This window comes from Passer montanus, unplaced genomic scaffold, assembly GCF_014805655.1.
Source record: "Passer montanus isolate IOZ18808 unplaced genomic scaffold, ASM1480565v1 scaffold40, whole genome shotgun sequence".
In the NCBI taxonomy this organism is placed as follows: Eukaryota; Metazoa; Chordata; class Aves; order Passeriformes; family Passeridae; genus Passer; species Passer montanus.
This window is the reverse complement of record NW_024368819.1, coordinates 7,000,162-7,022,214: the sequence shown is the minus strand read 5'-3', so window position 1 is coordinate 7,022,214 and position 22,053 is coordinate 7,000,162. Positions and strand designations below refer to the sequence as shown.

At 42.6% G+C, this 22,053-nt stretch overlaps 1 protein-coding gene across 1 annotated transcript; it reads left to right on the top strand.

The window, feature by feature from the left end:
- The first annotated feature begins 99 nt into the window (after positions 1–99).
- Positions 100–2,329, top strand: LOC120506927 (N-acetylneuraminic acid phosphatase). The gene is made up of 2 exons (XM_039719064.1): positions 100–295; positions 463–2,329. The coding sequence occupies exons 1-2, from the start codon at positions 206–208 to the stop codon at positions 1,156–1,158; spliced, it is 786 nt and encodes a 261-aa protein (XP_039574998.1). The 5' UTR covers positions 100–205; the 3' UTR covers positions 1,159–2,329.
- Positions 2,330–22,053: the final 19,724 nt, after the last annotated feature.

Here is a 22,053-nt window from a genome sequence, read left to right as displayed (position 1 = left end):
GCCCTGCGTGCCTCCAGCCCTCCTTTTCTGGGGGCGGGAGGGGCCCCTGGGAGCGCCGAGCTCCGCCCCCGCCCCGCGGGCCTGACGTGAGGGGCGGGCCCGGGGCGGCGCCGCCGCGCTGTGCCCGGTGCGGGCGGCTCTGCCGGCGCTCCGGGGTGCTCCCCTCCGCCGGCCGAGCGGGGCGGCTCTCGCGGGAGGCGGCGCCATGGGGCTGCACGGCGTCAAGGCGGTGTTCTTCGACCTGGACAACACGCTGATCGACACGGCGGCGGCGGGGCGGCGCGCCATCGAGGAGGTACTGCCCTTGTCCCCCTTCCGACGCGGGGCCCGCGGCTCCCGGCCCGCTCTGCGGGGCCGCGCGTGTCCCGCTCCCTCCCCGCTGACAGGCGGCCGGGCGCCGCTCCCGGGAGCGCGCCGCGCGGCCCCGCAGCGCCCTGACGCGCGCCCCCGCGCCCCTTGCAGGTGATCAGCGCCCTGCAGTCCAAGCACCACTACGGGGAGCGAGAGGCCCGCGCCGTCTGCGATAAGGTCCAGGCCAAGCTCCTCAAGGAGTGCCACGATCCCGCCAAGATGTGCATCACAGACCTGCGGATTTCGCACTGGGAGGAGGCGATCCAGGAGACCATCGGGGGGGAGGCGAACCGCGACCTGGCGGCCGAGTGCTATTACCTGTGGAAGACGACGCGGCTGCAGCACCTGACGCTGGCCGAGGACACGCGGGCCATGCTGACCGAGCTGCGGAAAGGCCTCCGCCTGCTGCTCCTCACCAACGGCGACCGCCAGACGCAGAGGGAGAAGATCGAGGCGTGCGCCTGCCAGCCCTACTTCGATGCCATCGTTGTGGGGGGAGAGCAGAAAGAGGAGAAACCGGCGCCGTCCATATTTCATTACTGTTGCGATCTCCTGGGGGTGCGGCCCGCAGAGTGTGTGATGGTCGGTGACTCTCTAGATACAGATATTCAAGGAGGCCTGAATGCTGGCTTGAAAGCAACAGTCTGGTTAAACAAAGCAATGACTGCCCCAGTAGATATCTCCCCTGTACCTCATTATATTATTGCTTCTGTACTGGATCTTCCAGCAGTGTTACAGAAGATGGAGCACAACACTAATGCTAAGTTAGAAACTGACCATGTGGGTAGCAGAAATGAAGCACATTGATGATGGTTCCAGCATACAGAGACCTGCTGAGCTGTTAGGTGACAGATGCTCTTTTTAAAAGTCTGACCCTAGGAGTTTGAACTCATCTGTGGTCTCTTTTAAACAGCAGAGGGATGAATAAGAGCACAGTTGTCAGTGAAAACCAGACAGAAGCACAGAATTATATTAATTTAAATGATGCAAGTGCAGTTAAAGGTACTGCCTCTGTCTGGAAATTATTTTGACAGACTGTGACAGAAGTTTGTCTGTCTCTGACTGAAGTTGCCAGTCTCTTGTATGTATAGTGGAAAAGAAAATTTGAATGTTCTGAGCTTTCACATGCTTTGCTGATTTGTAAGCTTGGTAGAAGCTTCAGTTCTGACCTTGTGTGCAGGGTGTAAGGGAAAGTGAGAGAGTGTGGTAAATCTGGTAAATCCTCACAACTGATCTACAGTTTATCTCAGGAACTGGAGTGAATTTTATTATTTCTCAGACTATTAGAAATGCTCTACCTTTGATCTTTTTTACAAGTTTTAGAATTTTTTTCAGACTTTGCAGTGGTTTTTCTTTTATGGAACTTGTATCTCTTGCCAAAACTACTTAAACATACATCAAAAATTTGCTTTTTTATCGGGGACCATTAATCAGAGGGACTTGATGAATAAGCTTCTACTTTGTAATATCTTGGTGTTTATGCAGATATGCAGTATACTGGTAATTCAGATTATGATTTTTGTTGAAATGGATAAAATAGGGATATTTTAAATAGTGCTACTGTACTGTCAGACTCTTCAGAAGCTAATATCATTGTTCTGTCTGATTTTATCAGTGAATTTTGATAAGACTTCTTGGAGAAACTGTTCTTGGTCTTGCTGGGGTGTATGACTACTCAGATTCAACTGTAGGACCAGTGGCTTTCCTGACTGTTTTAATGGCACTGCTGTATAATCCCTCCTTACTCCAGTTTGCATGTGTAATTCATGTGATTTGTTCTGGAGAAAATACAAGCTAGTTGTCTGTAAATGGCTCTCATTACTTTCTTCCAGGAAACTGGAAAATTATGTCCTATGTATTAGTACTGTATACAACTTTATAAGGTATATGTGGTATTTCCACTACATGTAGGAAACAGTAAGGTTTCTCTTTCCCAGATCATTACATTATTATTTTTTCTGTGCCTCATATTCTTACTACATAAATATTTCCACTACATGTAGTAGACAACTCTCTAAAACAGTAAGATTTCTTTCCCTTTCCCAGATCATTACATTATTTTTTTTTTCTGTGCCTCATATTCTTACTACATAATGGGGAAGTACTCTCATATTAAATGGAAATGTAAACACCTGTTGGCAAGTCTGTGGTTTTCAGCCCTATTTGCTATATATTCACCAGGATGAGTATCAGACCATATATGAGAAATCAAATTTTATATTTTAGAATAATTCCATGACAGATCTTTTGAGAACAGGGGTTTTAGGCTACTGGCAGAAGAGTGTCTGGCATGTGGGCAGCAATTAGAAGTACAGAAACCCACTATGAAATGGGTGTGTAGAAGAAATCCTATATACTAAAAACATTCATGTCAAATTAAACAAAGGGACCTAAGTTAATGCAGTTAAGTCTTGCATAGGATGACAGTCAGTTTAGAGAAGGCTGTTATTGGTTTGGGTTAAATTATTTGACAAGTAGTTTAGGTTGGATCAAAATATGTTGCTCCTACATTGAGGAGGGGGAAAAAAAGAAAAGAAATATTCACTAAATTTGGAACCCCTTTCCCAGTTGTCCATTAGAAAAGGTAAAGCAGCCCACATTCCTTGTCTTACCTGGCCAAGACTGTTGAGACATCAGGTCAAGGAAGAGTACAGACACAGACCCCACCTGTTCCTTTGAGGAAATGGGCATATACTGAAAACAATCCAATTACAGTAGACAGTAACATGAACCAGTGGCACTGACTTGTCACATCTTCTGAAGGAAGAGGCCTAAATTAAGACTTTGGTTTGCATTTGAAGGGCATGGAAGCAGTCACTGGTTTAGCTGATGAGCAAAGCATTTCTAATAACATTCCTTAGAACTGGTGATTGAGACAAGAATAATAAAGATCATTTAGCCTGTCAGGGATGCTGTGTAAAAATGGATAAGTATCCAAAATATTAGAGGGATCCCTGAAGTAATCTAACCATACCATCTAATACAAAAGCAACAACTTTTCTTACAACAGCATCCCAAAGGAGCTACAGGGTAACAGGCTCTGCCTTGTTTGCACAGCAGCAGGGTAGTAGAACTTAGGTCAGAATGAGGTTTCTCATAAGCTGATATTTAAAATAACAAACAGTAGTAACTCACAAGTCTGTCTGTGGAGACAGAAGGAGATACAGATACATAAATATATAGGTGTATATTGCACCAGGTTACCATTTTTAAATCTAGGTTGAGGCTCATATTCTCTTGCCACTGCATCATTCTGAAGTGGCATGCTGAGCCTGCTTATTGTATAAAGGGTCTCTTGTTTTAGAAGAGACTGCTCTTTGTTTTGCACATGGCCAACCATTTCTTTTCATCTCTGTCTCTGAAAAACCACAGAAACTGCACACTCAGGTGACAGTGGGGTCTCTAGAGGCCACACCTGAGTATATTTTTCATTTTTGAGTTCTGTACCAGGCTGAATGTGGCTACTGGTGTCCAGAGAGGGAAACACCATTATGATGCTTCTATAAAACAAGGAGAAACAATACAAGACTTTTCTCTATCTAGGGCCATTCTTAAAAGCAGTTACCCAATAAGCTGGGTTAGGTGTCTGGAGTATCTCTAAACACTCAAGATGTTTCTCTTAGATAGAGCTGTTGCAGAAAAGATAATGAAAAATAATTATATCTAGTAAATTGGAAACATAAATGTAACGTTGGGATGATTTTCACACCAGAAGCGGGAACAAAACAATTAAACAGTCTAGTAACAGTTCCCATTAAGTTCTGGGTTTGCTTAGTGTTATGCTCTATTAGATAAATTTTCTAGTATACACTATATTGCCAAAACACACAAAATAAAAGGAGGAAAAGGAAATTCCATCTATAATTTTTAAAACTTATTTTTTCCAGATAAATATTGCCTCCTGAGGTTAATCTACAGTAACTTTGACTTCATTGAAATGAACTGAAACAGTAGTTTAATACCAACTGTATGCTAATCCTTGATTTAAAATAATCCATGTACTAGTCAATAAAAGTATTTTGTTTATAAAATGTATGTTTGAACACTCTGAATTGCTGTGGATAAATACGTTTGAGACCTGATTTACAACGAGGGGCAAGAGTTCTGTTTGTTTTTTAAAATAACACAGAATTAGGATATGAAATCCGTGACTTCATGTTTAGATGTGGTGGCTGGGTGTAGTTTCTGTCATTTCAAACAGAGGCTGGATCATAATTACGTGTTCATGAAGATTCATGGCCAGACTGTGTATGTTGAATTGCCAGCTGCAGTTCAGTGGTAGTTGAACCTGACCTGCCAAGCTGAATGCCAGCTCGCATAAGCCTACGTGTCCTGACATCATGGCACTGGCTGCTGCATAAGAACACACTGCAAGCAGAGAAGATCAGTAAATACAGAAATCTCAAGTCCAGGGCACCCATTTTGGCAGGTTATGGGTGCACAAAGCCACATCTGAGCTGCTGCTACACTGACCTCCGTGACTTAGGAGAAGGGCAGAGTGGGAGGTTGCTCACCTTGTAGCTTTTTTGGCTGCAAAAAAGCAAGCTGCTCCCTTACTGTTTTCTGTTGGGTAATGGAACAAATAGTCCATCTTCTGGACCTGTGGAAATAGGTACAGATAGGTAGAAAGTCACTGCAGATAAGAGTAGGACATTAAACACAGTAAAAGAGGGCTCAGCTTCTATCACAGGCACTTGGCCATGCCAGCAAGCTGTCTGCAGCATCACACACCTGCACAGCAGAACTTTCTGTTCTTGTGTATGTAAGGCATTAAGCTGGACAGTGACAGCCTCAGAAGTGAGGGTGTTTTCTTAGAGAGAAAGTGACCTGAATGTTTTATACAGGAAACAAGCACCTTTCATTAGAGTACTAAATTAATGCAAAGAGGTAAGATGTTTGGATTAAAGTTAAGGTTTTCCTACTCCCTGCAGCGTAAGATTTTCTTATTTCCCGAAAGAGAGACAACAGACAACTTGCTGTGCCTCAGCTAACCACAACCAACTCAGTTTGTGTTTTCCTCTGAAGTTTCTCTTACATGACACTAGTGTTAGGGCTTTGAACTGAATTGAAGTGGTCTGGCCCATCACAGCAATTTCTCCTCTTCACATATGTAGCAATTTATTTTTCAGCTTCGGCTCTAAAATGTGCCAGGTTATTGTGAGGCCTTTAAAAAACAATTTAAAATCCCACCTTAATTCTATACTACCAAAACTTGTCATCTGGAAATCATTTGAACATGTTGAGGAGTACGACAAAGAGAAAGGTGATGTATCTGTGCTGTACGTAGCATATACTGTTCTTTTGTGCACGGCTTTTGCCATCAGCCTTGCAGTGGGATTGTCTCCATTATACCCTGCTTTCCAGATCATGCTGTGCACATACAAGAGACACAACAATGCAGAGATGATGTCAGCTGTGCCTAAAGCTAAAACTGCAACTTTTTCCCTATGTTGCTAGGGACCCAGAACAGAGAATCACACTGTCTGCTCCTATATCATATTTTGACCTTTCATTTCATCTGCTAGAAACAAGGTTGCATGAGAGCCTTCTGCTGAACAGCCCTCAAATGCCAGGGAAAAAAATGTACTTTAAATATATGAAATTAATCTATGGTGTTAATATATGAAATTGCAGTTCTTCAAGAGTGCAAGCCATGTTTCTCAAGCCAACACTTCGCCGAAGACCAGAAGATAATGTCTCATAGGGTCTGATTTAACATGGGAAATATATTGTCATTTGCATCAGTGGACCTTCACAAATTTAAGTAAGATTTGCATGCTCATTTCTGTAAGATAATCTGCAAGTGACATCTGCTTTCCACTTCTCCTTCCTCAGCTTATTCATCTTCATCAACTGTTTTGTCAGCTGCATTTCCATATCTTTCTGAATCACAACAATATCTAGTATTTGGGATGAAGTTGGCAGAGGACCACAATAAAAACCACTGGAACACAGCCATCTTCTGATGCAAGGTCATTTTAAATATCAGCTTCACAGCAACTGTGTGCTGCAAGTATGTATATGTTTTAAATGATCTTTCCTGCAAACACACTTCCATTCATCTCACACAGACTAGGCAAATTTTTCATTAAAAAAAAAGAAAAAACCTAAAAATGTTGGGGGTAAAAAAACAAAATAGAAAAAAAGCACCTCCAAACAAAATGTCTTAGTCATCTACAGACTCCCTGAGGCAGTGACCTTTCAGTGAAACAGAAAGGTCCAGTTGGAAGTGAAACCATTACATGTCAAAACACATCAACTACCAAGTATATGTTTATTAGTTCTTCTCTGAGTGTTAAGAGTCTCAGTAAATTCTTTTATTCTTCTCATTAATTAGGCCAATGAGTAGCCTCAAAGTTACTGTGCTGTTTTCATCTGCTTACTAATGTGTTGTAGGTCCTCTATTTGATAAAGTCAGGCTTAACAGTTTTCATTTGTGCTGCTAGTGGAGTGGTCTTTGCTGTTAATGATGTGGCCTGTTAAATTGCACTGGGGTTAGGATTTATCAGGAAGTCTGCAGTGGATGGACTGACAGCCTTTGTTTTCCCAACTGTTGATGCCTTCCATTGTGTTTTGTTACAGACTTTTAAATGAGAAGGGTCCTGAATGTTCCAAGTCCTTTTTTTCCTTTCAGGAAGAAAATGCATAACCGACACAAACAGCTTGTTTATTTTCCTTTCAGTAAATGTAACTGGGTAAAAATACTTTTCTGCTTCCATCCCTCTCATCTGAAAGTACTTTAAAAGTGCCTAACAACTTGATGTCTAAGCTACTTTGATATATTTATTATCTTTATCCTGATACTTTGTTATACATTGTAGTCTGTTTAAAAAACTGCCTCTGCTACTGTTGCAGCCAGAGGTTCATCTTACTACTGTATAATTATAATTTTACACTGTATTTCTAGGCTGTATCTCAAAATGAAAACAAGTGCCTACTTTAGAGACACTTTGAGGTAAATCTATCTAATTCACAGTTTCTATTTGTTTTATTTTGAAAACTGTACCCCTGCTTAATGGTTCTCTGTCCATAAAACTGACTTTCCATTTGCTTTTTTTCTGTAGAGCAGCAGTGTTTGTACAGATTTGCAGAGTGAATAGCATGCAAGAGATGTAGGCAAAACACAGAAAAAAAACCAACCAAAACACCTCTTTGGCTTTAGGATTTGCATTTCCCACATTTTACAAGCCTTGGCAGTTATTAGGTTCACTTAACATCATTCTCTGCAGCTTAAATTCCGTTCCCAGTGAATGATGAGGAAACAAGATACTTTTGAATCCTGTGTAATGATTTTCAAAGACTCTGCCAAGAAGAATTGTGACTGGCCTGGATTCTCCATTTGACACTGTCTCTCACAATATGCTCATAGTCAAACTCAGGAAGTGTGGACTGGATGAGCAGACAGTGAGCCGGATTGAGAGCTGGCTCAATGGCAGATCCCAAACAGTTGTGATTGGTGGAACAGGGTCTAGGTGGAGGCCTGTCACTAGAGTGTCCTCGGAGGTTTAACTTGATAACCATGAGTTGGATGAAGAGGCAGAGCAAGTTCAGCAGGTTCACTGATGACACAAAGCTGGGAGGAGTGGCCAATGCCCCGAGGGCTCTGAAGCCCTTCAGAAAGATCTCAACAGCCTGGAGAAATGAGCAGGGAGGTGCAGGATCCTGCATCTGGATAGGAATAACCCTGGGCACCATCACCGGCTTGGGAAGAATCTGCTGGGAAGCAGATCTGCAGGCAGGGACCTGGGGGTCCTGATGGACAACAAGCCATCCATGAGCCAGCAGTGAGCCCTTGTGGCCAAGAAGGCCAATGGAATCCTGGGTCCATTAGGAAGAGCAGTACCAGCAGGCCAAGGGAGCTGATCCTGCCCCCTGCCCAGCCCTGCTGAGGCACATCTGGAGTGCTGAGTCCAGCCCTGGCTCCTCAGGACAAGAGAGACATGGAGCCCCTGGAGTGGCTCCATGGAGGGTACCAAAGATGCCTGAGGCTCTGGAGCATCTCTCTAATGAGGAAAGGCTGGGGGAGCTGGGCCTGTTCAGCCTGGAGAAGAGGCACTGAGAGGGGACCTCATCCATGCCTGTGAGTGTCTGAAGGGAGGTGCCAGGAGCATGGAGCCAGGCTCTGCTCGCTGCTGCCAAGCAATAGGACAGGAGGCAATGGGCAGAAAGTGATGCACAGGAACTTCCACCTGAACATGAGGAGCTGCTTGTCAGGTATCAGCAGGTTCATGCTGGCATAAAACATTTTAAGGATATTCTGAAATAGGCCCCACTGTTTCCTATTTCTATTTTGTCTTTAGAAGGACCAGTGCTGCATGTGAGGTTGTATGTACTTGCTCTATAATGGGGCTGGCTTAAAAATGGCTTTTTTTTCTTCTGTATTGCTGAGTGTTAAGTGATGTCCATAAGGAGTCAGATATGCTAATAAGCTATTCTTTGCATATTAAAAAATTCAAATATATTTCAGAAAATTTTTATTGACAATTTAGGAATGAAGAAAGAGAAAATAAGGGGACTATTTCTTGATTGCAAGTAGCCAGTGTTTTGAGTATGATTTCCTGGTGGACAACAAGCCATCCATGAGCCAGCAGTGAGCCCTTGTGGCCACGAAGGCCAATGGAACCCTGGGGTGCATTAGGAAGAGCAGTACCAGCAGGCCAAGGGAGCTGATCCTGCCCCCTGCCCAGCCCTGCTGAGGCACATCTGGAGTGCTGAGTCCAGCCCTGGCTCCTCAGGACAAGAGAGACATGGAGCCCCTGGAGTGGCTCCATGGAGGGTACCAAAGATGCCTGAGGCTCTGGAGCATCTCTCTAATGAGGAAAGGCTGGGGGAGCTGGGCCTGTTCAGCCTGGAGAAGAGGCACTGAGAGGGGACCTCATCCATGCCTGTGAGTGTCTGAAGGGAGGTGCCAGGAGCATGGAGCCAGGCTCTGCTCGCTGCTGCCGAGCAATAGGACAGGAGGCAATGGGCAGAAAGTGATGCACAGGAACTTCCACCTGAACATGAGGAGCTGCTTGTCAGGTATCAGCAGGTTCATGCTGGCATAAAACATTTTAAGGATATTCTGAAATAGGCCCCACTGTTTCCTATTTCTATTTTGTCTTTAGAAGGACCAGTGCTGCATGTGAGGTTGTATGTACTTGCTCTATAATGGGGCTGGCTTAAGAAAATGGCTTTTTTTTCTTCTGTATTGCTGAGTGTTAAGTGATGTCCATAAGGAGTCAGATATGCTAATAAGCTATTCTTTGCATATTAAAAAATTCAAATATATTTCAGAAAATTTTTATTGACAATTTAGGAATGAAGAAAGAGAAAATAAGGGGACTATTTCTTGATTGCAAGTAGCCAGTGTTTTGAGTATGATTGAAAAGAAACTCCTATCATTTGGGTATTTCAAAGTACACCGTCCTGATTATAGTCACAACTACTCATCTAACTTTCTTAAAATCTTTTCAGCTTTTTTTAATACAGTAAAATTTTTGAAAGACATCAGTAACAAAGACAATGCAATTAGTACTCTGCTGGAGATTTCATTTTCACTTTTAGTGTTTCCCCAGCAGGTGGCATTACAGGTTTGTTAGATGTAGGTAAAACCATAGTTTTTTGCTGTTGTTTTGTCGTTAGCGGTGGTTGTTTATTTTTTTGTTACAACAAATTGTTGGGTTTTTTTCTTCAGGCACTATTTTAAAAATAAAACATACCTGGTATGCATAACTTACGTCAGAGCAGTCTTCTTTTCAATTCACACTACTCTCCAGGCATCATAAATTATTATGGGATCCCATTTTGCTGGGCATTGTAAACATATATGGCAAAATAACCTTGCTTAGAAAAGGTTTTGATATTGGTGGATAAGTATTATTTTTATTTTAAGTATAAGGATCTGTGGCATGTTTTGCAAACTATACAACAGTCAGTTGAAAATGAGCATTACAGCCAGGATCAGCAACAAGTTTATTATAGCATCATGGTGACAAACAAAATCCAGCTCTCTAAAGTACTGGTGCACTTCTGCTTGAGCTGAATTTGGTTTAAATCATGAAGGTATTGGATTTATTTAAGGGAAAAGGAAGTTTGTCTCCTGCAGCTAATGCTGCAGTAGTATTTTTGTGATTTCAAAAGTCTTCTGATGAGCTCCTCTTCCTATAAATAGAAACACAGAAGCACTGTATTTCTATGAGTTCATGTAAAGGATTAGCTGTTATCTTCTATTGCATTGTATTTCTCTCACTCTGGACTTCTCATCTGCACCTCCAGACCAGCAATTCAGGCAGGTTCTACAGTGAGCACCCTTGTTCCTGTTTGGACACCTGAAGAAGTGGCTGATTTTCCTCCACATGCCCAGTGACACAATGTTCAGCATTTGCCCCTGGCTACAGTTTTAGATTTCGGCACGCAGTGATGGCTTTAGGTCCCCGCCTGAGGAAGGCTGGCGCACGGGCAGGGATTGCTGCTGTTTCCTCAAGGCTCAGCAGGTGGCAGCTGGGGACGAGCACACCAGCACACCCAGCCCCAGCCTGCGACAGCCCAGCCAAGCGCCCCATCACAGGCTGCCTCCCTCCAGCCGTCACACCGGCCCTGAAAACACAGAAAAACCGACCAACACCTGCAGTGGGCTTCTGCACCTCAGAAATCCGTTCCACATGGTGTAGTGGGTCTTATACAGCACAGACTTGGCCAATAGATGCTTGCTGGGTAGACAGAATGGGTGCCCAACATGCTGGTGAGCCATCTGCAGCTCCAGGGCTGCCAGACTTCCAGCAGCACGGCTGGACCTGCTGCTACTTGTCCAGTCAGCCAGAGCAGGGAAATGTATAAGAATCCCTAGGTTTGGTCCTGACAGTGTTTACAAGATGACAAAGAGAACATGCTGAGAGAATAAAAGGTGCTCCCACTGTGAGGTACAGAAATACTGCTGTCTCCAGCTTAGCAGAGATGGAAACAGGACTCAGCAAAACAGTGACTGGCTAACACACAGCAAGCTTGGGGCTGAGACATGGCTCACAACCTGATATGTCCAGCCCTGGTTAATGGCCTTGGCCACTGAACATGAGGCAAAGCCTCCCCTGAAGCTCTCCAAAGCCAAGGACAGCAGCATGGTGGCAGGGCCTATCCATAAAATGAGAATAAGCAGTGCTTTGGAGTGGCTCAAAATATTCACTTGCACTCAGCAGCCCTTCTTGCACCTGAGAGCATGGCTGTACAGAAGTATTCCTCCAGGAAAGCATCTCTGACAAGTACTTCTGGATTAGAGTACACACTCAAAACCTACATTTCTGCACTGGCTGCTTATTGTCCTAAAAGTACTTGGAACATTTTGGGGCTTTCTCAATAGCCCTAGTATTAGAGGAGGTCTTTTCAAATGTTGAATAGTACTATCAGACGTTTGCAGAGAGAAAATGCTCTTACACAATCCCCAGGATCTTTCTTTGATGGTCAGAAGGCAGGATGCTACCTTGTCTAAGTGACTGCCTGTTTGACACACCCACCAGTTGTGGGCAATACAATGCTTTTAATGGATCTTTGTGCCTTAATTAGGCCAGAATTACATGAAATATCAACATTTTAGTGCTTAAAGTTGGGACTAGTGAGTATAAATGGTCAGTGCAGCTGTCATATGACTAACTAGAAATTTTGTGCCTCATGCTGTATTTGTTGTCCTCCTTTTGCTTTTCCTGCCTATGCAGCTACTTTCTCATCTCACCCACTTTTCAGGAGATGTTTGTTAAGCTCCCTTGGGTGACCAGGTTTACTACACATTTCTTCAATGCCTAGCATAAAATAAGCACAGAAGGGTGGCCAGTGTATCGTGCCTAGTAATCACAGCTAAAGACTTTTTTGTTTTAACAAATTATATTTGTTAATAAATAATAACTAACAAATAATAAATAATATTTATTTATTGTGCAATGAAGAACAGACCTCCTAAAACTTTATTGTTTTTCCTTGCACTGAAGACAGCAAATTTAGAAGGTGGAAAGGCAAAAATCCAACATGCTTGCAGATTTCCACAGGTCATACCAGAGAAATAGCTGGTATTTGTATCCTAACTTGCTGTATTTTGGCTCAGACTCCAGTTGTGCTTTCAGCGGAGTGTGTAGAGAAGATCTTTGTTAAGAGTAAAGTGTGTATAACCAAGGAATGCAGTGTAAAAATCTCTGACCTGCTGCTTGTGAAGTTACTGCTATCACATGGCCCTGAGAAACATTTTAGCTACTGCCTTACCTCACTGCAGTGAGACAAAGCAGGGTGATGTCCTCTCTTACAGATCAAAGTCAGTGGGAATTCCCTTTGAGCAAAAGTAGCAGCTGTTACCTGCATGAGGCTGAGGGATCATGTTTACCTGGAATTTCCCAGGACAAAACCCATAGCTGCTGGCAGGTGCTTGTCAGCATGTGGCAGTCTGGCATGCAGAGGAACACAGTGCACAGTGAGTGCTTTAGCCTGAACACTGCTTGGAAGAAAGAGGAGAAATCCTGAGCACTGACAACCAGGATCTCTGCAGTTGAGCACAAGGCAACTGGGAATTACATCAATTCAGGAAGAGGGACATCCTACCTCTTAAATACAGAATGTTGTGCTTTTCAAAATATAAATGGTTTCTGAAAGGATAATTTGTCGAGGGAACATGCAAAAAAATATGCTGAACAGAAAGCTGTGGGTACAATTTATGCCACTTTTCAAGCCTGTCCATAGTCCTCTGGATGGCATCCCATTTTTCAGAGTGTCATCTTTAAACTTACTGAGGGTGCACTCAATCTCTTACATCTATGTCATTGATGAAGATATTAAACAATGCTGGTCCCAGTACAGACCCCTAAGGAACACCACTTGTCACTGATCTCCATCAGGACACTGAGCCATTGACCACTGCCCTGGAATGCAACAATCCAATAAATTCCTCATCCACTGAACCAGTCCAACCATCAAACCCATGTCTCTCCTTTAGAGAGAGGCATGTCATGGGTGACCATGTCAAAAGCCTCACAGAAGTCCAGACAGATGACCTATGTAGTAAAGAAGGCACTGCTGATGATTTGAGCCAGAAATAAGACATTTTTAAAATACTGCTTTAAAATAATATATTTCTATAAGTATACACTAACAATTCACCTCTGAAAATGTGATATTACTAAACTTAAGAACATTTGATGTGAACATTTCACGGGGAAGAATTTCTCAGTAAAGCTATGCACTGCACAAGTACTAGTTGAAAACCAGCTCTCACAAAGAAGTGAAGCCCCCGTGAGACGATTAAGATTTCAATAGGTGCAAGCACTATCCATCTGCTCTCAGATTTAAACTTAGGTTTGCACTTGTTTTAAGCTGAGCCCCAGTGACTCACCTATGTGATAAACACAAGCACACACAGCTTTCAGAATGGGTCAGGTTAGAAGGGACCAGAGTGACTCATCTGGTGCAGCCTCCCTCCTCAAAGAGGGACACCCTCCTGCACATGGCGCAGGATTTCATCCAGAAAATTTTGAAATATCTCCAGTCAGGGAGACTCCACAGCCTCTCTGGACAATCTGTTCCAGTGCTCAGTCACGCACATAGTAAAGAAGTTCTTCCTCATGTTCAGGTGGAAGTTCCTGTGCATCACTTTCTGCCCATTGCCTCCTGTCCTATTGCTTGGCAGCAGCGAGCAGAGCCTGGCTCCATGCTCCTGGCACCTCCCTTCAGACACTCACAGGCATGGATGAGGTCCCCTCTCAGTGCCTCTTCTCCAGGCTGAACAGGCCCAGCTCCCCCAGCCTTTCCTCATTAGAGAGATGCGCCAGAGCCTCAGGCATCTTTAGTACCCTCCATGGAGCCACTCCAGGGGCTCCATGTCTCTCTTGTCCTGAGGAGCCAGGGCTGGGCTCAGCACTCCAGATGTGCCTCAGCAGGGCTGGGCAGGGGGCAGGATCAGCTCCCTTGGCCTGCTGGTACTGCTCTTCCTAATGCACCCCAGGATTCCATTGGCCTTCTTGGCTACCAAATGCAGATGACCCCCTGACTCTGTTCATTGTTACAGCTCTGGTCATTTAAATTTATTTTTAAAACATTCACATGGACCTTTTTAACCCTCCCATTTTCCTCCAGTGTCTGCAAATACTTTTCCACTGAAGTTTTTCCAACAACTTCTTCCTAGATTGTCTAGCCAGCTTTCCTAGGTTTATCCCTATCTTTTAGGGATAAATTGTATCAGAAATTTTCTGTATCTTTTCTTTAGGAAGAAATGCAGACTAACAAAAAATGGCTCATGAATTAGATCTGTCATTATAATATCAGCTGGTTAGCTGATATAGCAATCCATCATTTTTCTTAATATGTATTACTACATATATTTCTACATAATATATTGAGCATAAACAATAAAAATGCATTTATTATTACATTTATTGTTATTCATTTATTGATGAATAAACAGAGTAGTTTTTATTTCTTGCATCAAGTATTGGCAGGTGTGTTTGACAGCCTCTGTTTGATGTGAGACTACATGCCAGAAGCTCTGTTGAAATATTTACACTTTCACCTACATTTTACTTTTCATTACTTGTTTGCTGCAATCACCTCAAAATTAGTTTTTTCCCCTGTAAAAGTGTGCTAGTCCAGTTTCCTCTTACTTGAGAGACAGTGATTCAGCAGTAATGGCTTTTTTTGCATACATGAAAATCAGTTTGTTGCTGCTGCCAAGCTAAACAAACTGTGGCCTTTCTCCAGAAAAAAAAAGAAAAGAACTCCTTATTTGAACCCAACATGTTGTTGTAAGTTTATCTTAATGAGGTGGTTATAGTCTTCAGCACTCGTTTTTTAATTATTTGGAGGAATCCTCTTGGACTCAGTGAAATGGCATAGTAGGATATTTATCTGGGCTAGAAAAATCCAATTATCAGAAACAAGAGGGCAGCTTTTCTAAACAACATCTATTACATTCTGTAGGATCCCAGTTTTAATTAAAAGAAACAAAGCCCTGGTGTTCTGGGTACAAAGAAGAACTCCAGACTTTCCAGTCTGGCTCAGGCTCAGCTGCCAGTTCTGTCTTCCCCTGGCTTTATCTATAGTCAAAGTCACACCAATTTAACTCCCAAGCAGTTTTTAATCACAGTTAATGAAATAGATGCTAACTACTGCAGAAATGCACTTAATTTGATTTAAATAAGGTTTATAGCAGCTAGTTAATTGAGTTTATCACCCTCCAACTGGTGTATATAACTCTTAAAACTGAATAAAAAGTGTCTTCAGGTTATATGACTAAATTTAAATGATACAGCATAATTTTGAAAGTAAGTGTTCCCTATGCTAGGGACCTCCAGTTTTGGAAGAGGATTTAGACAGCCAGAATCACCATGGAAAGGCCAGAAAAAGAACTCCACAAATCACCAGCTTGGGGCTAAGGATCATCAGGGCCTAGGTTTGCACTGAGAGCTGCTCCTTGCACTGTGAAACCATAGCTGGACAGGAATTTAATGTGCTGTTAATATAATCAGGATGAGCTTCAGTGAGTAACGAATAAAAGAGCTGCAATGTGTATGAAAAGGACTGGATAAAATATTAAATGAAACCAGTGTGCCATGACAGCATAGCAGCAAAGACAATTGTTTTCAACAGCTGACAGGCATTTCCATTTTATACGCCAGAAAAAAAAAAGCAGAGATGTGCACACTAAATTATACCTGGCTCTAAGGAGATATAGTTCCTACCCAAAGGAGCAAGAGTTCTAAATAAACTTTCTAAATTGCAAAAGGAAAAATTCACTGATTTGTGAAAGAATAGTTCAAAGTGATGAACTGCCCTAATGGTGATAGGATACCTTATTCTGATGGGTATATTCTTCCGCTAAAAGAGAAAAATTTCCTTATCCCAGATGCAAGAAAATCTTATATTTTGAGATTTTTAACTAAGTTAATTATTTTCTCACAGCATGTTAACAATGTGTCCCCAAACTCATCTAAACACATCTACCCACAAACAGAGATCTTTTTAATAATGATATCTATTTAAAATTAATGCCATGGGTCATGAAAACCTAATCTGTTTTTAAAGAAAATTATGATCTGATATGATTAACAATATTTTTGCCCTTGCCTGTTCAACCACAAATAAGTCTCAAATTATTTTGCCTGTATTTGGGATTTCCCCTTTATCAGCAGCTCTGCACAGTCCTTTATATAACCCATTGGCATTGAAGCCAAGACACTATTCATTATTTTAAGAAATCCAGCAGATAGGACAAATATCCTGCAGCAATGCTGAATGCAAGTAATTGCAGTGAAAGAAGTTGCACAAATTAACAACTGAGGAGTTTCATTTAGCAAATTTAGTGTGTCCAGAGACTTCACCAGCACCACTGCCAGGGGCTAGCAGTATCACCTATCCATAGCCCAGGTCACAGGTGAAGCAGCTCCTATTTTATTTTGGAGCTCAGATCACCTAAGTGCCCACATTGCCTCTGTTTTCATTTGCTGCTGGGCTTCAGTCTAGGAAAAACCAACTTGCTCCATTGGTGACAAAGCCCAAAGCGTTTTCTCTGAAAACCAGCAACAGTGAATATTAATTAGCTCACTATATTAATTAGTAGCTCCTAAAAGACATCCCTCAGTCTCAGCTCTCACCAGGCTGAACAGAGCACACCTCTTCCTATGTCACTCACCACACACCATGAGCAGGGTGGCCCGACTGTTCTGTCCCAAGATGACACGTAGTTTTACAGGACTCCCAATTCCTCCAAAGCAACTGAAAGCTGCATTTACCATTCCTTCTTCCCCACAGTATTAAACTTTGACTTGATTAGGAAGTGTAAATGTCACAGGTAAGATCCGAGCTGGTCTCAGCTGGAGTAGGCTCACATAAGCTCTGCTGGTGTACATGAGCTGAGCATCTGACCAAGCTTCCATGGAGGGATGGCTCTTCTGGTTCTTTTTCTTTCTTTCTTTCTTCATTTCTCTCTCCTTCATTCCTTATTTATCTTTCTTCCTTCCTTTCTTTACTTCCTTCTCTCTTTCTCTCTTTTTGTCTCCCCCTTTCTCTATTTCTTTCTTTCTTTCTATTTATTTTCATCTCTCTCTTCCACATTTCCTCTCGTTCCTCTTTTCTCTCATTCTTCCTCTCTTGCTCTCTTTCTTTCTCTCTACACAACTGATATTCGGGTGTTTTCTGACTTCTGCAATGGCACTGCAGGAATTACCCCTGCAAATCAGAGCAGGGTACCAAGTCCACTCCCCTTTCCCACCAGCTGTCAGCACCAGGTGTTGTGTTGTAGGGACAAGGAAGGAGTCACGCTCAGCAGCCCCCGCCGCGCTGTGGAGCGCTCAGTTGTGAACGCAGCGAAGAGAGAGGACACAGACCCCTTGCACACAGATAGACTATTTCAGCTCTCTGGAATATTTTACTTTTATTTGGTAAGTCCTTGATTTGATTCTGATTTTTACTAATTCTGTCTGTCAATTCTATTCTTAGAGTTGTCAACCAAACTGACATTCATTTTAGTGTTTCCTGTACGTATGCTCTGTGAAAGTAGTGATCAAATGAAATTTTCAAATACCTTTGTGTCATTATTCTTTTAGGAAAAGATGCTGAACTGATGTCTAAACCATACTTGTCTGCATGTATCTGTAGTGTTTCACCTTGCATACACCTTCTCCTCAAACCTGAAGCAATATAGTCATCTCTACTTTTCTGTCATTGAAAGGCTCTTAATTCCTTTACTACTATTCTTGTTTTTTATTTGTCTTATATTCTAATTGACATTCTCATTACTGATCTACCTATTCCCAGTTCTTTCTCTTGATTTTTTTTGTCCTACTTTTAAAAAATCCACCAAAAATTTCTAAAAAAGCTAATTACATGAAAATTACATGAAAATGAGGGTAATGCAGAAGCTATTACACTCTGGAGCAATTTACATGTCTTGAACAAGTTAGCATTTTCTGAGAATACACTTTGAAGCAGCTACGTTTCATGGGAAAATAGGAAGAACTTAATTACACTGGAGTACAATGCTATGTTGTCACCCTTACCATCATATTTAATAGCAGAAAACAGTTTGATAGCTTTCGTCTTAGAAATAATTGAAGTGTTACATCACTTTTAGATACAAGCAATTTTTTTAACACCTTGTTCATAAAAAAGTGTGATCTCAAGTCTAACAGATTGAAAAAGATATGAGAATACTGATTACATCTGGGAAACAGTTTGGAAAATTTGGTTTCCAAAGAAAACTCTGAAGCTGAGTTTGGCTACATTACTTTTCAAAAGTAAAAGATGTCAAACCAACACTTTGCATTCATTGTGTAGGCAACTGTGCTTTCATTTTTCCTGTCTAGTGAGGGAATTTAGAAAACGTTAATTCACACATTTCTAGTATTTTTTCTCCAGTCTAATGTGTAGTCAGTCTAATGTGCAGATAATTTAAGAAAAACTACATTAAGACAACAAAAACAAGTGAGTAATTCCTACAGTATGAATTGCAGATAATTCAGAAGGATATTGAAAGTGGTAGTGCTTTTAGGTAAAAACATGCTGACAAAATAGTTCCTCTCTCACCCCACAACATTTTTGTAGGGTGACAGGGGCCTTTAATAAGAAAAAACATCATTGAGAAGCACTGAGTTCCCCCAAAACACCTATTGTGACAAAGAGAGAAGTTGTCATGACAGCATTATCGTCAGAATGCTCTTTGCTGTGCTCAGGCTCTCATGACTTTCCCAAAAATTGGAAAGCTCACCACCACTTCAATGAATAATGAAGGACCACCATGGCCACTTGAGGAGTTAGACTAAGTAATCTCCTGAGAAAAGGACAACTTGTGTTTGCACCTTTTCATCCTAGGAAAGCAGCATGATTTTTCAGTGTTTTAATGATGATGATGATTACTATTGTTACTATTGTTTCATTCACATTATACCCATGCTTAGATGTGCAGCAGGGGAAAGAGCCCACAGCAGGGGAGGCAATGAAGGAGAAGAGCCAAGGTGTCTCCTCCACCTCTTTGCCTGTCGTGGTCACCTGCACCCCAGGACAGACATGTCAGAGTGACCCAGGTGGTGTCTGCTCTTGAAATGCACCCAAATTTCAGAGAAGCCCAAAACCTTCCCTCCCCTCCCTCCCAGAGACAGTAGTGAGGGTTTCTCAGCTGCAGGAACACCCAAACAATAAGGCTGGCTAATGCACACACAGTGGATTTAATTTCCCGTGGGAGTTTTGCTGCTTAGGGGAGCATTGTACAGGCAGATATGGCAGAGGTATTGCCAAGGCTTATTTAATTTAATTACAGTGTCTCATTACTGACAAACATCCATTCCAGTCCATGAAAGGTGTAGGCTATTTTATAGAGGGCCTTGTGACTCCCATTTATTTTCTCCTGAGTTTGATCTTGCTAGGTATTTGAACTAGATGCCATCAGGCAGCAACAAATGCTTATTATTATATCATGAAGGAGGAAGGTTAAGCAGGAGGTGGAAAATTTCTGAAACAGAACCTTAGGTGAACAAGAAAACTGAAAGAGCAAAGTGTGTAAGGTGTGGATATATCCATCTCTCTCTCTGTATGTGTGTAGAGACAGACATAACCTGTACATATGGACAGATTCCCTAATTAAACATAATATATTTTTATGGCTTCCTACATCAGAGCTGGGTTTTCTCAAAGCACTTTGTCTTTGTAAGACCACTGGGTGTTCCCAATGGTCTTTTTCTTCAAGACCTTCTTTTCACAAACAGACCATAACACTGGGTGAAACTTAAAATTAGGGTAGGAGAACTCTTCTAAGGAGTCACGAGCCCCATAGTCCCTGGTAGGGAACAGTAGTGATGCCATGCTTGTTTCTGACCACTGATGAATGATCATGCAGTTCACAGTGTCACTGTTCAATATGATAAGTTCAGGGATAAAATGTGTACCTGCAATTTTACTCACTTTATCCTTCCCTATGGGTCTTGTGGGGCAATGAAAATTCCAGGTTTTTGAATACCAGCTTGCCCCCAGCTCAAACATTGTGCTCATGCTCCCAAGACCTCAACAGAAGTCCAGCTGAATTGACCAAAGCTCCTGAGGATGACAACATCTGCCACATTTTAAGATTTCCTGCCTTTCTGTTTAACATGATGGAAGTAAAAAAAGGAAGCACTGCAAGACAGAGAAAAACCAAGACCATAGGTATGGCCAACCTGCAGGCTACAGGTGATATGAGAAGGCCTTCTGTCAGATGTCAGATGCATTAGTAGCAAGAAGAAGTGCAGCAGGAAGGAGTGTTTTGGATTTAGGAATTGTAATTAAAAGCAGGAGGCTGCAGCAGTAGCAGCAGTGCTGTGAGTCTCCCTAGCACATTGTCTGTGTGCACACAGTGAGCTAATGAAGCAGTCCACATGTTTTATCACTGTCAAAAACGGAGCAGTAATCTGGGGAATAGGATTATACTGGATGGGGTGAAGGGGTTTTGTACAACAAGTAAGGATTTCAGGAGGGTATTTGGCATGTCACGTGAGTCTTATCAGAAGCTGCAGGTGGGCAGATTTGAGTATATATATATATGGCAAGGTAGGTTAAAACCAGCTGAAAGTGACTGAACAGGATGTTTTACAGATCTAGCAGGAGAGGTCCAGAGAGGCTGGAAGAGAGAGGAGAAAGCAGCCAGTAGCCAGGAGCAGGCACTGCCCGTAGCAGCATGCATGAGTGCCATTGTGCTGTGCCCTGTTTGGGTCACACAGGCACAGACACTGGGGAGGGAGCACCACGGTGTCTGAGGGGTGCCCTGGAAAGCAAGTGACTGATCCAGATGAGCTGCCAGGGCAGAGTGAGCAGGACCCCGCTGGTGTCAGTGAACACAGCAGAGAGTGGGGAGAGGAGGAAACAAGGGAGCCTCCTGAACTCCAAAGTCCCCAGCAGCCTTTCCATTACAGCTGATTCTCACTTGGCTGTGTGGGAAATCCCTGTGTCCTGTGCTGAGAGAATGAGAAAGCGATTTTCCACGTTTGGATTTCAGAGCTGGCATACAAGAGAGTGCCTTGGTCTCTGTATCACTAGCACGTAGATGTGAGAAAAATCTGTGCTTCTTCCAACAGGTTTTGCTCAATACACAGAGGAGCTCTGCAATCCCTGGCACTGCTCTTTTGCAAGGTGTTTCATGGCCTGCACCTCAGAGATTATCCCACAGCGGGTGTAAAACACCTGCTTATCCGACGGCAGCTGGTGCCTTTCTTCTTACACACCTTTTGTGTCCTGACAGGCCACCTCCTGCCACATCAGGCATCCAGCCAACAGAGACTGGTCACCTTTTGTGTCTCATTGTGTGAGGCAGCAAATTTTGAAGCAAAAAATGGCAAGTTTCTCATGTGGGAGCGCAGTGATGTAGGGGTTAAAGAAAGTGTTGAGGTTAAAACCATGTCAGCACTCAGAATAGGACTCCAGATTTGGCTAGAACTCAAGGAAAAAAAGAGAATTTGTGCCTTGTGGAAGAAGGGTCAGGCAACTCAGGAGGACTACGAGGATATTAGCAGATGATGAAGGAAGAAAATAAGGACCAAAGATGAACTAGAATTTAATTTGGCTACTGCCATAAAAGACAATAAAGCATGCTTAAATACAACAGCAGCAAAAGGAAGGCTAAAGAGAAACTCCATCCTTTGCTGGATGGAGGGGGAAACACAGTGACAAAGGATGAGAAGAGAGCTGAGATACTTAATGCCTTCTTTTACCTCAGTTGTTAATAGTGAGGACTAC

Coding starts and splice junctions, on each gene's coding strand:
- LOC120506927 (XM_039719064.1), top strand. CDS start 206: ATGGGGCTGCACGGCGTCAAGGCGGTGTTCTTCGACCTGGACAACACG. Junction 296..462: donor GGCGGCGCGCCATCGAGGAG/GTACTGCCCTTG, acceptor CGCCCCTTGCAG/GTGATCAGCGCCCTGCAGTC.